This window comes from Halichoerus grypus, chromosome 7 (assembly GCF_964656455.1).
Source record: "Halichoerus grypus chromosome 7, mHalGry1.hap1.1, whole genome shotgun sequence".
Classification (NCBI taxonomy): domain Eukaryota; kingdom Metazoa; phylum Chordata; class Mammalia; order Carnivora; family Phocidae; genus Halichoerus; species Halichoerus grypus.
This window is the reverse complement of record NC_135718.1, coordinates 140,721,908-140,739,576: the sequence shown is the minus strand read 5'-3', so window position 1 is coordinate 140,739,576 and position 17,669 is coordinate 140,721,908. Positions and strand designations below refer to the sequence as shown.

The window sequence follows — 17,669 nt, the reverse complement described above, 5'->3', positions numbered from 1 at the left end:
AACATAGCCAGGGACCCAGGCCTGTTCTGGTCTTTGGCCTGGTCGTTCGCATAGGTGCCCAGCCCTCTAGGTCATCCTTCTAGAGGAGTTAGGATATCTGTGCACGTGGAGAAAGAAAGAGATCTGAGAGGGGAGGAGGCCTGGTCCTTCCAACATCAAGATGTCAGGACAATAAGGAAGAACTCTTGAAGAAAGGTAACAGAGAGGAGAATCAAGAAAGAGTGGTGTCCAGAAGCCCAGTGAAGGGTTTAATCATTTGTTAAATTAGTAGAACCCAGATTATCCTGGTGAAGTTGGAATTCTCATCTCCTTTTCCATAGGTTCTTCTGCCACCCCGAATGGGAGCACTATTATTGGAGGGAACACGGGAGTGTTTGTGGGAGGGCTTCCACGGGGTTATACCATCCTCAAGAAGGATCCTGGTAAGTTTGCCAAAGGTATAGGATTTATATGTTTTCACCAAAATTTACAACACAATCAAGTATGAATATATTATTTTAAAGTATGAATAATAGTATTATATTCTATCTCATGCTGTACTTCCTATATCAATATGCCAAAAAAATTCCCTTAGGTGTCTTTTCTAAAGGAACTATGTATTACTTGCATTTAAATTCTTGGTGCCAGCCCTTGATATATAAAAAGAGTTTATTAAATTTTTGCTAAAATGAATGATACTAATTTCAGTCAAAGGTATCTTATTTTAGGACTATGTATCCGTTTTTCTAAGATTTTAAACTGATGCAACACAGAAATGGAAAACTGTGGGCTTGATTTATACTCTAAATAGGGTAAAGAACATTCCCTGAGTATCGAGCATGTGATCAGCACTAAACTAGTCTCTAGATGTCCATAGGTGAATAAAAAGTGGTCTTTGCCACATAGAGGGCATATAATGCTGAGCAAATGCTGTAAGTACTATAATTGAGACAGAGACAAAAGAATTCCTATATTTGTAGAATGAGAGAACAAAAACTGATTCAAAATGAAATCAATAAAAACTAACATGGATGAAATTAACCTTAGGCAAAAAAAAAAAGAAAAAAATCACCTTTCCAAATGCATTGCTAAGATTTTAGGGTTGTTTTCCCATGTTCTCATTGAAGGGCATAGGTGTCTTCCCAGTCTCTCCCAGGAAGTAAAATGTAACTACATAAATATTACAAATCAGCTAGAACCTAGATAAATGTAAATTGTGCAAGTGTGGTGGTCTTCAGGGAATCATGATGAAGATCAAAAGGAATAAAATGTTTTCAGTGAAATTTGGAGAGGGATATATTTAAATACCCAAGACTGAATATAGTTTTCTCCTTAGAAATATCTCTAGAGTAGAGGGTTTTTATTGGACTACTTTAGATTGGTAGAGAAGTCCCTTAAAAACATTCACACACACACACACACACACACACACACACACACACACACACAGAGCGCTCTTGAGCCTTTGTCCTTGTTCCTTATCCATCAAGTACACTTCTTGGCTATGGTACATCCATGCACCAGAAAGAGAGCATACCCTGATACCAAGTACCCTTCCTATAGAGGACATATCTTCATTATAAATAAATAATCTGACATTGTGCATATAAAGTGACTTTGTAGAACTTTGATTGCTGGTGAATACCTTTCCCAGAATCAAGTCAGACACTCCAAAGCTGAGAACTAAGCTTTGCATTGATCAATAGGGACATTGTTGTATGAAGTGTTTCTCTTTCTCTAATTCTCTCATTTGCTCACTTTCTTTCTTTCCCAACCCCCTGTTACCACCTGTTTGCTGTGTTCATAAACCCCACATCTGCCTGGTCTAGGGTGTCCTAAAATTAAGGTCAACATTACATTATTTCCTAAATATGAAATCAAATTATTGACTTACTTGTATAACAGACTGGTTCATCATGATGAAGAAACTAAACTACAAACTACAGATTTAATAGAAACACTTCATTCAAATCTTTTAAAACTTGTTATAACACTTTTATTTTTAAGACTAGTGGCAGATGAAATCTCATTAGTTCAGAAGGCAATATTCTGGCTACTACTATAAAACCAGTTTTTGCATAAACATCTGTTTCTGCAGCTATGATGGGTCTAAACCAGGGCTAAACATTATAATTGTTACCACCTAGAATAGGTGATGGCGTGGTGTTCATGTGAATCATTAGGACGTTTACAATAAATAGGTAGTGAGAGCTATTGCCTATTTCTTTTATTTTAATGGCACATAAAATTAATTGCTTGAAAAAATTTTTTCAAAGTACATATTTCTTGATATCTACCAACTCCTACAGACATAATCCAAAAGGGTTTTGTGGGCTGTGTCAAGGATATGTATTTTATGAAGAAGTATAACCCCTTTGCTATTTGGGAGCCTCTGGTCTGGCAGAGTGCTGAAGAACAAATCAACGTGTATAACAGCTGGGAGGGATGCCCCACTTCATTACAAGATGGAGCCCAGTTCCTAGGAACAGGTAAGCTTCTAAAATAGACACCAGTGGTTGCTTAGCGTGTATGTTCTATCCTTTGCAAAATGTAATCTACCTTGTCCAATTACTTTGACCTCACATGAACCTAGTATCACAGAAATACCTAGTTATGCCATGATATACATAAATATATTTCAAAGTCTGAATGTGTAATAGAAGTTGTAAGACTCATATGTTCATGTGTCAGATCTCTGTTAGCCCAGCAGTTCACATATGGTAGGGTCAAAAATATCTTTTTGGTAAGTCAATTGTTTTACTTAGAATGTGGTTTTACTTAGAAAGATGTTTCGAGAGCATTTTATTGACCAGGTTAATCAACAAATATCTATTTATCCCATTATACAGACAGTATTCTCAGGACAAAAATTTCAGCTATGTAATGGGATGAGTAGGTCATTAAGGGAGATCTGGAAGATGTCACCACCATTACTTCCATTGTTCTGAAGGCTGCTGTAAAGGCAAGGGGCAGTGTCCCTGGCAGACATCCTGCCTGGCAAGTATCCAGGGTGAGGGGGTGGTAGGGAGTACGGTGGCTTGGTGGATAGTACTTCTTCAAATGCAAGCCCACCGCTGCCTCCTACATTTATAACAAAGCTGGTTACTTATTACGTTGCTTAAACTACCTTCCAAATAGAAAGCTAAATAATATCCTACTCTGTGCACTTTTCCATTGCTCTTTTCTCAACACTGTTATTACTCTGAATTTCTCTTAGTCAATGCAATTTCTTATTGTGAATACTGATAGAAAACAGTAATAGTCTTAATCATATCCATGATTTAGAGAGTAAATTTCTTCCTCTTACAATGTATATCAAGTTCACTCTGCCACTTCTGTACAATTAACAAGGGGGATTTCTTAACATCGATTTGCATTTTTTTTGCAGAGATGTACTCGATGACAGTATATGTCCTAGTCTTTGTACCACCTTTACAGTGCTGGTGGTTATGCTTTGCACATGCTGATATGTACATATTCTTTTCTTTAAAGGGTTCCTGGAACTTCATCCATACGTGTTTCATGGTGGAATGGATTTTGAGATTTCCTTTAAGTTCAGAACTGACCAATTGAATGGATTGCTTCTTTTCATTTACAACAAATATGGACCTGATTTTCTTGCTGTATGTTCATTTATTTAGTTAAATTTACTTGAAAATGTTAGATACAACTTTAAAATCAATAAGCCATGTGTTTATAATATGCTAAATTGGGATTTCTTTTGAAATTCTCTTTTGTTTTCATTTTCTTCCCTAAGTCATCTTTAGTTTTGGAGTCCTGTGAAACATTTTGTGCTTTAGGATCATGATGTTTGAAAATGACCGTTATTCCTGTGAAAATTGAATTTTAGCAAAATAGAGTAGTTATGAGGAATTAAGAAAATCCCATTTAGTTTCCCAATGTTAAAAAAAGTTATTTCCTTCATTATTTTTTGACATAATAGTGTCAAAAAACTATATACAATATATATATATATATATATATATATATATATATATATATATATAAAGATTTATTTATTTTAGAGAGAGAGTGTGTGTGCACAAGTGGGAGAAGAGGCAGAGGGAGAGAATTTTCAAACAAACTTCCAGCTAAGCATGGAGCCCGACAGAGGGCTCGATCTCAGGACCCATGAGATCATGACCTGAGCCAAAACCAAGAGTCAGATGCTTAACTGACTGAGCCACCCAGGTGCCCCTATAATAAATATTTTTCATATTACACACACACACACACAAACACACACATAATATAAGGTATAAAAGTACAGTGAACACTCATGAACCTACCACCCAACCCAAGAACTAAAAAATCACTTATGGGGTCTTTCCTATCCCATTTCCCTATCTCTCTCTAGAGCTAATATGTAGTCAGAATTTTGTGTTTATTATCCCTTTTAATGTAGTTATGGTCTAAACACCATGTATGAATGCCTAAAAATTCTTGTTTTTGACATTCATAAAAGTTGCATCATGTTCTACCTTTAGGCAATTGTTTTTTTGCACTCGACATTATTTTTGAGTCACTTATGTTCTCCATATAGGTATACATTTTCATAGTTGTGTAATTTATCTCTTCTCCTGTCAATGACATATTGGTTGTTTCCATGTTTTTGCTATGGCAAACAAAGTTGCTATGAACATTTTTATACATTTCTCTAAATATAGTGGGCAAGTGTAATTTCTTTTACTTGCTTTAATCAGACAGATATCATTGTCAAAAATAAGTATGTGATTAAAATGTTAATTTTTAAAAAGTTATTAAAGAACTTGCATAGAATCAAGGGAAAATCATGAACATCTTGACCTCATTGCTCATATCTAGGCAAATAGGTAATAAAACACATGTCTTGGCGATTTTATGATTCTAAGTTATTTTCAGTTCATTGATTTTGTACATTCCTAGATTATATACTGTCAATTTTGCTGACCAGGTAAGTAGAAATATATCCCTTCACAGTATTTATTAAAATTTCAGCTTATTTAAAGTATTGATTTGTCCTCCTATTTACTGTTGGCCTCCCTTACTGAAATGTAATCTCTCTGAACACAGGGCTTTTGGCTGGCTTCTTTACAGTTCTATCTTCAGTGCCTACCTCTTGCACCTGTTAAGTGTTTGATAAAGATTGTTGGATGAATGAATGAATGAACCTGTAAATGAGTTCATGTTGGGGTGACCCTCACTAAGCATTCTTTAATCGTCTATAAGTGCATAAATTCTGGGGAGGATGCAAAGATATTTTCATTTGGCCTTTCCTCTTAAGGACCACTTGCCACTATTGGAGGGTCACACATCTTGCTGCAGCCCTCTCCAAACTTCCATCTTCCTCCATTCATTGACTTTGGGAATATAATACATTTGAATACATGAATACATATTGAATAATAATGTTAACTTTAAGCTTTAATGAAATACATGAATACATATTGAATAATAATGTTAACTTTAAGCTTTAATGAAATAAATCTTAAAGAATCAAAACATTTAGACAAACATATATTGAGTGTCTACTATGTGTTAGACTTTCTTTTCACACTTACAACATAGCTATAAGGGAGGCAGACATTCCTTACATTCTACTCTTCCATATCTGAGGACATAGGCTTCTTCCAGATTATCTCTCAGAAAGAATTCTTCCTGTTATCCTAAGTAGCTTCAATATACATGGCTATCCTCTGGAGCTTGATTGACTCAGAAAGTTTTCACTGCTAAAATCTTAAATCTCAAAATACAACCTCATAAACTTTCAGCTTTCATTCTCTCTTACCGAGTTCACTAAGACATTGAGACCATTGGTTATCAGACCACCTTCTGTTTAACTTACTTCCTCCCTACCTCAGACACCATAATACAGCTTTTCAACCACTTTTCTGTCAATACCCTCAACTTGTATCTTCAATTTCACAACTCTGGGTCAATCATTCTAGCTCCCTAGCCTTTTCAGTTTCAACAGCCAGTTTACTGACCATCATAGGAGAACCGATAAAAGTATGAAGACTAGTAACACATGGAATTTTGAGGTTTCTGATTCCTTCATTCAACAGTATTTCTTGTTTACAGGATTTGTGCCTAGATTAGATGTGGAACATGAAAGAAAAAGAATGTCAGGACTGGAAAACACCACAACCTGAAGGTCTTCAGATAGTCTCATTCTTAGAATGGAAAGAAACCATCTCCTCACCTTCCAAACTCTCGACCTACAGCTTTTTTTATGAGCCAAGTCTGGTTTCACTCTCTCCTGACTCAGGAGAACAAATACATAATTACCACTCTTCCAACCAAAGTTAATATTTCTATCTTTACTCTAGATTCTATCCGTTCTCCTGCAAGAGCTTGTGCTACAAATTTTCCCCATTTTGTTAGTTCCAGTGTTCCTTCTTCATTGGCTCTTCTCCCTCAACATCTAAAATGGTTGGGCCTCATTTATTTTAATTTTTTTTCCTTTTGACTTTGAAAATTCTTCCTTTGTACTTCCCTTCCTTTCATAGTCTATTGCATTGAAAATAATTACTCTGGTTATTTCCCCTTTTATGTTATCATACTTCAGTCCTCAAAACTACTATACATTATGATTCCTACTCCTACAACATTCCACGACAGAACCTTCTAATGTTGCCAGTGATCCCTGCATTTTCTAGTCTAATAGATAATTTTCAGTCCTTATCTTATTTGATCTTCCTCTATCATCTTTTTTTTCTTAAAATATTCTTCCCTACTGATTTTCCAAAATACTAGTTGCTCTTGATTTTCATTAAATCCTTATGGTTTCTCCAAGAAGATCATTGTCAACTTAAGGAATTATATCTACTCTACCTTCCTCTTAAAACGTCACCGTTTCTTTTCACTGCTTTTACACTAACTAGATGATCTTATTTATCTTCTCATTAACCTTTTCTATTTTACTGGCCTATCTTTATGTTTGACTGCCTCAAAAAAAAGTTTCTTCTGGATGTTTTGTAGACATCTTAAACTCAGTATATTTAAAATTGGCCTCATTCTTCACTGACAATGATAATATCAAGTCTTTCTTCCCTAATGCTTTCCATATTGTGATGGTGGTAAAACACACCCATGCAAGAAAGAGCATGGGTATCCTTGACTTCCTTTTCATTCATCTAACACATTCAGCTATTTGCCAGGTCCTGCTGAGGTTTTACAAGCTGAATTGCTTTTAAAAATACCTTTTTGTCTGAGTTTTCACTGTCTTCACCATTGTTACCTGTATTTCAATGGTTCTCATAATTTTTCTCACAACCATAGTGATTCCCTAATAGGTTTCTCCAGTTACAGTGCAGCTTTCATTTCCAGTATGAACTTCCTAGGACTGGTAGGGTAAACTTTCAGCACAAGATAATAGTGGAAAGAATATAGTCTTTGGTGTCAGACAGACAAGAGAAAGATGTACGTTTTCCGTATCACTCAAAATCCTCCAAAACCTTGCTTCTACATACCTAGTGGGACTCTTTCTAACTCCTCCCACCATAATTTAGTCTTTTTTTCTAAACCTAATTAGCTCGTACATGTCCCCATGCCGCTGAATGTGTTCATCTCTCTGTGTTGAAGGATTCTCCATGAACCTTACATACTTCTAAAAGTCATAATTTCAACCTTTCCCAGTTCTGAGGGAACAAAATATATATCCTTTCTTTGTTGCCATTGCACCCAATTATTCTCTCGGTTATGGTATTACCCCAGATGTTTGCCTCTGCTGTTGGGTGGTGTGATTCTTGGGAACAGTTTTTATCTTATAGCAGCAGATACATGGAACATAGTGGGGGACTCAATATTTATTGAATGAGTAGATACATGACTGCTTATCCAATGTACTTCACAAAAAATGATATTTACATAGAAAAAGTAATAATTTTTATCTGGAATTACTTAATTTCATTTGCCATGATTGATCTCAAATTTTTAAGTATCCTATTTTTGCTGGTTTGAGTTCTAACAAAATAAAAACATAGTAGATAAAATAATTGTCATGTAACATTTTGAAGGGAAACATATGGAGGCATTTCCTTTACCATGAAAATTTGGGTGAAATATATTTGTATTAGAAAATGACACCTCAATCTAAAAGAATACACATAGAAGCAATTACGTTAGTTAGAGATTTAGAATAATAAAACTGAAATATTGAATCAAAATCCATCTTACAAATTTGAAATTGAGTTCACCAACCAGTTAAAATAAGCTTAATCAGGCTTGACATTTCATTTTCTTATTGTCTTGTCATATTTTTCCCCCAAATTAAATTGATATATGAAGTAGTATTTTCTCATTTTCTAAAAACTCAAGTAAAAATAGAGTTATAGTTCAAACTATTCTCTTCAGTCATTCAGTCACTTATGCCAGAGTTTAATCTTTTACCTGTGTTGCACACAAAAAAATAAATAAAGTTTTTGCCTACATTATGTTGTATCACACTGTATAATCATTACTGGGTATGAATTTGTTTGACTCAATACAACATTCTTCATGTCAGTTATAAGGTTGCAAAGTACTCCATTATATGTTACTCCAGTCCCGCTTAGAATAAAGTGGAACATTTTTATAGAGTGCTTTCAGGGAAATTTGTTGCTTTTCTTCAAGAAATTGACCTTCTGCTTTCTCCCAAACTGCCATTCTGCAGCCTTTTTATATACCTATTTTCTTTTTTAATGTGAAATACAGATGGAACTGAAGAGTGGAATATTGAGCTTCCGGTTAAATACCAGTCTTTCCTTCACACAAGTGGATCTAAGGCTCGGGCTGTCCTATTGTGATGGAAAGTGGAATAAAGTGATTATTAAAAAGAAAGGTTCCATCATATCAGCAAGCATGAATGAACTGACAGAACGTGTGTCACAGTCCAGAGCCCAGCCACTGATGGTGAATTCCCCCGTCTATGTGGGAGGAACCCCACAGGAGCTGCAGGACTCTTATAAAGACCTGAGTTTGGAACAAGGTAAAGTCCATCTGGAGAAATCCCCAAATAAATACAGCTCTGGTCCTACCGGGTTTTAGTGGTTTTGTGTTTTAAGATATAGCAACAGAGTCAGTTTGGAAGCAATACCTACCTACCCCTTTTTGGAAGCTCTAAAAAAAAAATCATAATGTTTCTTCAAATAGTTTGGTATGTTGCCCTTAAGACTATGCCCTCATGCCTACTTATAATCAATATACTTATTTTAACTTGTCTTCAGCAAATGTAATTTATGTATGTATTTCTTCATGTGTTTTCTGGTTCTTCCAGATACTGATCATTATCTGTATTCACAGATGAAAAACATAAATTAGGTTGGTGTGCACAACTAAGAAAAATGGCATTAAATTCACTGGGATTTTTTTCTGATATAACTGCTAATTGTCTCTGCATTTCCATGGAGCTATCCTATAGCAAAGCACATGAAAGGGTGGGTTTAATTGACTTTTAAACATACTGGTGAGGGCGCCTGGGTGGCTCAGTTGGTTAAGCGACTGCCTTCGGCTCAGGTCATGATCCTGGAGTCCCAGGATCGAGTCCCGCATTGGGCTCCCTGCTCGGCAGGGAGTCTGCTTCTCCCTCTGACCCTCCTCCCTCTCATGCTCTCTGTCTCTCATTCTCTCTCTCTCAAATAAATAAATAAAATCTTTAAAAAAAAAAAAAAATAAATAAACATACTGGTGAAAAATCTATATTTCATTTATTATTAATAACCACAAATGAAATAAAAAGTGCATGAGTGCATGACTTATAACTAAAGCAAGCGTTTAACTCATATAATAAATTTGAACATAATCAGAGAAATTAATTCAAAAAGGCTAACAGTAGCTGAATGTATGCTGTGTGCGGAATTCATTGTTCTGAAAGGTTTACATGAGAATAAGTGGGTCAGCTCTCCATAACAAGCCCCTGTGTTCAGTATTATTATTTAAATCCCCATTTTACAGATGAGGAAACTGAAGAGCAAAGTAACCTGCCCAAGGTCACGTGGCCAGTAAGCAGAGAGCAAGCCTTTCTGTCTCAGGCAGCCTGGTGTCAAAATCCACTCTCCTTATTATAAGCAAGTGTTTTCTTTTAAGGGGAGTTGGCCAGTGTGCCTTTTCTACAAATTGGGGAAAGCACAGAAACTTTAGTTTCTGAAACTTAGTTTGTGACTAAGCATGCTCCCATCTAGAAAATGTTCTCTACATATTTCAAAATCTATGTACCGCGAATGGTTAAAATTTCCATGAAGCAGTCTTTGCCTATTTGGTAAGTACATAAAGATTTAAATGCCTTTGAATAGAAAATATATGGCAAGCTCTAAGGAGACTTTTAGAAGGGTCCTAGTAAGGAGTTAATGAATATCTGGGGTGTAAGACAGTAATGACATTTTCAAGGCACTTAAGATGTAACAGCAGCTAAAAATATTACATTCGTATAAGGGCTTCTCCGGGTTTTCAGGTTTCTGAGGTTAGAAAGAACTTGAAAACCCTTTGTATGAGCAAGATTACTTGATCCTACTTACATCTAGGAAAAAATCCCCTGCATATGTGCAATTATACTTTGGAAAGTACACAAAAACCCATTACTATGATGGGCATAGAGACTTGGCTTTAGCCAAATTTTAACTGTAATTATAAGACGATCATGATAGAAGTTTAACACATCAACATAAACCCAATGAGGATAATTCAATCTGCCCTTTGACTAAGTCTATGATACTGAAAGATATTTTATTTATGGGTAATACTAAATTTTTATCATTGTGGTATCATACATATCAGTGGTTCTCAAGCCACTGATAAAATATTGAAGTATAGTTTTGGGAACATAGTAAGAACTCAATAAAATGAGCTGTCATTATTATTACTATTCAAGATACATTAGAATCTCCTGGAAAGGTTATTAAAAATTCAGATTTTATGACCCTATTCCCTAAGATTCTGACTCAGATGCTTTGAATGATACTAATCTATATAGGTAACTTCACGTTTTATACAGTGATCAGGAGAGTAGTCACCATATGGGGCTGCTGCCTGTATGTAGTAATATGCAATTAAAATTAGTCATGTTCACTTATTGTAATTTTTTTCAATCCACTCTCAAATGGTCTTAAAAATGTTCTGTGCTTCTTAATTAGCACCTTTTTCCAGAGGCTTTACTTTGTGGTCATATTAGTGCTATTTTTTTCATATCCATTAATGTTGTAATCTTCCTTTGAATCAAATGCAAATTAGCTATCCTCTGTAGTTTGGAAATGCTGGCAACCTAATTTGCTGAAGATGTGTCACCTCAGATCATGGGCATTTACCTTAGAACTACCACTTGAGACTATCACTTACCTGCAGGTTGGGGGCGATGGGGCTGTGGCTCATGGGATCACAGATTATGCTCTGACCCAAGCCCTGTGGGGAGAAGGCAGGAGTAGGGGCTGGAAGCCAGCCTTCCTACCAGCCAGTGCCCCCATGTTGGGCTGCCTCCACCAGAAAGGCTACTGTCTTTCTGATTTGTCAACTTAGAATTCTGGGCCACCTTTTATTTATTCAGAGGCCTGGGAGTGGGGAGTCATTTTTGATTCTCAAAAGCAAGCAAAGGAGGCATCTCCATTTTTCCCACAGATAGGCCCTTTCCCCTCTTCCTATCCTAACACCCCATTCAAATTTTGAAGGTAATTGAAGAGTATTTCTGGTGGAAATCATTCTGGTGGTGCAGAGTTGGAAGAATGGTGACTTGATTTGACAAAACTCTCTGTCTGCTTTAAGATAGCACAGTGAGGACCACACACTAGAGCTCAGGATTCTTCACCTCCAAGGCCTGAGGCCGGAGTACCACTTCCTAAGGAGGAATAATATTTAGAAACCTTATCCGATGACTCTCTGGACCTTTTTCTTTATCTCCAGAATGAAGGCAGACTACCTCTGTGGCCTTTCCCAAATTTAAAATTCCATCCCGTGAATTAATTTTTAAGACATTTCTTTTTTTATTTTTAATTCTTAAAATTGTAGTAAAATATACATAAAATTTACCATCTTAGCCATTAAGTGTAGTTCAGTGGCATTAAGTATATTTTGCTGTGCAATCATCATCACCTTCCATCTCCGGAACTCTTTCCATCTTGCACAGCTGAAGCTCTGTGCCCTTTGAACAATAATGGAACTTTCCTTGTAACAGCACTCAGGTGTTTGCCCAAGCTACATTTTCACTGTTTGCATTTTGTTGTTAGGGAAAGTGGGGTACAGAGAAGTTAGGTAACTGAACTCCAAGCCATCGGAAAATTACTGCTGGAAAAGAAATCAGAATTCTTAACTTCTGAATTTTCAAGCAGATGCTTTTATATTGAGCTTCATTGCTTTTATTTCAACTCAGCCAACTTATTGAGTGTCTACTGTGTGTTCAAGATAGATGAGCAGTATTGATCAGTCGGGCCTGAGGGAACGTGAATACGAGCAAAGACATTTTAAAAGGAACTAGGCTGCAACTTAATATGTTAGAAGACATAATAAAACATCATATAAATGCTGAAGAGAACAATATGGTCATTGTTACTATTAGCTTATTTTACTGTTAGGCATTGCATTATGTTTTATTTTCTCTTCCTGCTGATGTGCTTTAATCTTGAAAAGAGCGAAGCATGTGTTTGGGGCCTTTCAAACTTGACGGTATTTTGTTCAGAAAGAGCGTGTGTGTGCACTAGCTCAAACTCAGTCTGTCTCTTCTTTGACAATTTTGTGCAGTGTTCTGGGCAGAGTGCTGCCAACCCTCATTGAGTTGATCTCTGTTTACACAAAATAGCATGTAATTCAGAGCCACGGCTGCTTCCTGGCTGACTGGATGCCCTCTGGCCCTCTAACAAAAGAGCAGTGCATACTCCTCATCCATTTCTTCCACATTCCCTGGTAAACTTCCCAGAACTCCACTGCACTGTGGTCGTTCTAAAGTCAACTGGGTAGAATACACGTTCTGAAAAACCTCCGGGTGTTGCCATCACCAGAGCTGAATTTGCTCCCTCTCATACTACTGTGAACATAAAACTGGTGACCATTGTGTAGAGTCAAAATTATGGAACTCAGTGAAAATGATGGCGCATAGTAATAGTTCCTCTGTATGCTGATTTAACTGGGACTTAGTTCTATAACTCTGAAATGATTCTAACCGAGTTCATGTCACTATCTCAGGATTCCAGTCTATTTTGAGACTACATTCTCCCTCCTGCTATCTTGCACAATAATCCTCAAAGGGTGTTTTTCCCTCAGTGAGCTTGTTGAATAATTGTACTCCTCCAAATCTTATTTTTAGCACTAAAACAATGACTTACATAGGTGACTGAATTTTCCAGAATTGAGGGACATGTGGCTACCCCTCTACCATAAGGTCTAATTGCGTACATTTTGTTTCATAAGAATAAACAGAATGAGAAAATGTGGGCCTAAAGAAGTATAATAAATACTTTCAATTGCATATAATCCAGCTGAATTATAATGATCACCTTATATATTTTTTCAAGATAACATAAATCTGATACCTCCTCGTGACAACTTAGCCTGGTAAAAAGCAGAAGAAGGCATGAAGGATTTCCCAACTGAGACTCAAAAGTTTAAATATTGTCTCCACAGCAACCCCCACACCTCATCAAAACGTAGTACTGCCGAGGACAGAAATGATTGGTAATTAACGACTCCAGCCTTTTATGTGATATTAATCCCTTACTATTTGCTAGGTTTCGGTGGTTGCATGAAGGATGTTAAATTTGCACGGGGTGCTGTCGGTAACTTGGCATCTGTGTCCAGCAGTGCTGTCAGAGTCAATCTGGATGGATGCCTATCAACTGACAGCGTGGTTAACTGCAGGGGAAATGACTTCATCCTGGTTTACCGGGGAAAAGAGCGGAGTGTTTACGAGAGTGGTCTGCAGCCTTTTACAGGTACTGTGGAGGTGCTCTAAATTAAATGTTACATGTCTCCCACTTGTCGCCTCTTCCCTCCCTGCCAGCCCACTGCTAGTCTATATGAGGAATATTTTAATCTTTCTGCTTCTTATTTCCATTTAAGAATACCTGTATCGAGTGATTGCCTCACACGAAGGAGGTTCTGTATACAGTGATTGGAGCCGGGGCCGTTCAACAGGAGCAGGTAAATAGTATTTCTCTTAAAGTGGATACGTGCACACGCATGCACATGTCTGTGCGTACATGTCTGTACGTGTAAGAAAAAGAGAAGACTGTATTACCCTGAAGCAAGTAGTGGGTTTGTAATCTTAGGACAGGGCATGCGTTGGTTTGCGAATGTCAATGGCTAAAATGCTGAGGAGGTCGGTGTTTTGATTCCTCATTTATTTAGTAAGTGGTCACTCAGGCTTGATTCTTTCCTCTTCAAATGCAGGGGGAAGGAGGTTCAAGTTGTCTTAAGGATTTGATAGGCCTGTAATGTATCTAAGGACAGGAAACTTGTACACACTGCATAGAACCCAGGAAGCTAACGTCAGGACTGATTACCATTGGGCAGGGCGGCACCCTCTTGCCTCCCTGCCACAGGGGGCACATCTGAAACCTGTACCCTGGTCGGAAGCAGATGTGTCTTTTATCACATCGTGGCAGATGTTTGCCATGGTGGTGACTATTAGGATCTTCGAATGACTCTCCCAGGATAGAAATTGCTGATTGGTCTAAATTTCTTCAGTTGAAGGGGAAAAGCACCAGGAGATAGAATGCATTAGATTGAATCTCAGACAGCCAATTTATAAATGCTCTGGACTTCTCACAGTGACCACAGCATCTTTTCACGTGATACCATCGCAAGAAGACATTCATCATGAAAAATTTTGTGAATCAGTAGCTTTTTACCATTTGGGGTCAAACGGTCAGGGAGTCAAATACATTTCATAAGACTGCCATGTATGTCTCTCGAAGGAAGTTTATCCATAACAAGTCAGAGTTTGTCTAAAGGTGTGTTTTTCACCAAGATATTCTCTCATTAACCAGGGGCTACTAACACAGACAACTTTTGAGACATCTTCTTGATGTAAGATAAATAAATACTGAGATGGGCTACTAAGAATAATTTTCAAAGCTCTTTGCCTATAGATTTTCCAGAAGAGGAAAACCTGACACTTTTCCAGGATGATTTAAATGGTCATCTATTTATAGGCAAGACAATGAGCCGAAAGATCTCTTAAAATCCTTTCCAACTTCAGAGCTTGGAGAAAGCTATGATATAAAATATTCATTTGTTACTGGTGTATCCTCTGTCCCTATTTAGCCTCCTCTACTTTATTAACAAATACACTCTAAAGCCTGCTTTCCGTCTCAGTCAGCAGTGTAAATAGGTGTCTAGAAAGTGCATTGCTTACATAGCTTAATAGGCCCCATTTTGAGTATCACCAAGAAAGTATGCAAATAGAGCTCTGAATTTATAGCAATGATCTGACCACAAAGTCTTATGCCATAAATTCATATTTACAATCTGACCACAACACTGAGCAGCTACATGCTCCCAAGGGTTGGAGAATAATTGCACTATTTAATTATTTTTGAGTCAGTTTTGCTCTGTCCCTTATGAGAAGGCCATCTGTTAGACAGCACTGTACTTTGCCCTGTACCACATTTCAGAACTAATAAAATCAACATCACTCCCGTTGTCCCTTTGCTCGCATCTTGATTGTGTGGCCTGTGGGTTTTCCGTAGGTGCCCATGGTGTTTTAACAGCACAGACAGTGGTTCTCTGCCTCTGTGCTTCTCCCCACCCTCTATGTTCGCATTGTTTCCCTTGAAGCTGCCCTATTATATTGGTCTGAACAGTAAAGTCAGAGAAAGAGGATATTTGATGTGGGAAAACCAGAGTGATCCTCCATCGACGGGGCTCAGGAGTCCGCGGGCAGAGAGAGCAGCCTCTCATCCATCATCCTGCCATGGAGTTTCTTGGGTTTTTATCAGTGTTCCCAGAGCAGTCGGCTGTGATGAAGTTGTTACTGATCAGAACTGTAGAAATCTCTAATAAATAGTTAAAGGTTATGGATTTTTAAAATTAGGGGACGCGGCTTGTGAGTGAGGTTTTGCGGCTCCTTCCAACTTCCTCATTTTGTGTTATTGTTTCTGAGATACTCTGAAGGAAATATCTCTGAAAGTGATTTTGTGTAATCTCAAGGGCACCAGTTCCTCTACCCCCAAAAATGCAATTAGGAATGTATCCTGTATATCATATCTGGTAGAACTTTGCTTTTTCAAAATTAATTTGAAAAACAATTGAATTTGGAAAATTAGATCAGACGTTCAAGTGCAAGACAATCACATTTGTGATATTTTTTGGCTAATACACTGAAGATATAAAAGTGTCAAACCACTATGTATAATAACAGTCTAATTATCTTGCTTCAAAGGGGTACATCATTATATTGTTTGAACCTGTTATCTGCCTACCATCCACCTCCTTCTTTATGAGTGATGTTTAAAACATGTCTGGTACATTAAATGTTTTTGGAAAACCTGGACTAGACTTGAAAGAACATTATGTCGATGGAGTTTTGATGGTTTTGAAATATCGCTTAAACTGAATGGCTCAAGATGTGCAGTCATATTAAATCAATGCTGAAAAGTTACAACTCTAATAAATTGTATTTATGCTAATGGTTGAGTCTGATTTACTGTGGCCATTAAAAGTGAAGAATTGGGGCAATAGTCTTCTGAGAACGGCCATTTTCCCTGTTTTCTCCTTTTATTCTTTCACAGCTCCACAAAGTGTGCCAACTCCCTCAAGAGTCCGCAGCATAAACGGATATAGCATGGAGGTGACCTGGGATGAACCCGTGGTGGTGAGAGGTGTAATTGAGAAGTATGTTCTGCGGGCCTACAGTGAGGATGCCCCCCATTCACCGCGCATGCCCTCTGTCAGTTCTGAGCTTGTCAATACCAGCACCCTCACAGGTAAAGGTACTTCCTTAAGGAGTAGATTTTTTAATATTCTGCTTTGATTTTAAATAAAAACATTCTTCAAGGGTCCCCCCACCCCCAAAATGGGCTATTCATATATTTTGCCCGATTAAAAACAGCAAGAACCATCTAATGAGATGGAAGCTTATATCTACCTAGGATGAAGAGGATAATTCTATAATGTTAGGGCTCTTATGGATTCTATAATTCATTAGGGCTCTTATGGATAGCTTCCTCACAAGGTTGATACCCTCTCCTCCCCAAAAGATAAGATCACAGGTGACTCTAGCCCTTAAACACTCCATACACCTCCTGTAGGGGTCCTATGTATACTTACAGGACCAGCTTACCTGTTTCACCATGCAAAAATGTACTCTTTGGGACTAGCCCAAGTTCACAGCACCATTATTTATTGGAAAATTGTTGATTAAACCTAATTATGTCAAGGTAGAGGAGTATGAGAGCACCAGCAGTTTGACTGGCAAACCAGTGAATCAATTTCTCACAGGGCACCATGCCAGCCGTGCAGAACGTCTGCAGGGCACCGTGCTCGTACATCGCACGCGTGCCCATAGTCAAATGCATGCGTGTATAATAAGGCAGCAGTTTCCAGCTTCCTGAGATGTTAAAGCACATTTAAATGGAAAGCCAGATTTAAGCCTTTGACCAAAAAAAAAAAAAAAAGTAAAATGCATCAATGAATTTGATAGAAAAAAATTTTCCTGTAAAGAATTTTATAACTTGAAAAATTATATGCATTATAGAGTAGCCTTTATTATCTTTCAATATCTATTGGTCAACCCCATCTAGCCTTTACTTCCT

The 17,669-nt window shown here is 37.4% G+C and overlaps 1 protein-coding gene across 1 annotated transcript in view; it reads left to right on the top strand.

Moving 5' to 3' along the window:
* The window catches only part of USH2A (usherin), a 687,474-nt gene that overhangs the window by 270,653 nt on the left and 399,152 nt on the right, over nucleotides 1-17,669 (top strand). The window contains exons 23-29 of the mRNA XM_078078672.1: nucleotides 321-422; nucleotides 2,289-2,468; nucleotides 3,472-3,602; nucleotides 8,653-8,926; nucleotides 13,644-13,847; nucleotides 13,975-14,055; nucleotides 16,647-16,841. Coding sequence (XP_077934798.1) covers nucleotides 321-422; nucleotides 2,289-2,468; nucleotides 3,472-3,602; nucleotides 8,653-8,926; nucleotides 13,644-13,847; nucleotides 13,975-14,055; nucleotides 16,647-16,841 — 1,167 coding nt within the window. The remainder of the gene's footprint in view (nucleotides 1-320; nucleotides 423-2,288; nucleotides 2,469-3,471; nucleotides 3,603-8,652; nucleotides 8,927-13,643; nucleotides 13,848-13,974; nucleotides 14,056-16,646; nucleotides 16,842-17,669) is intronic.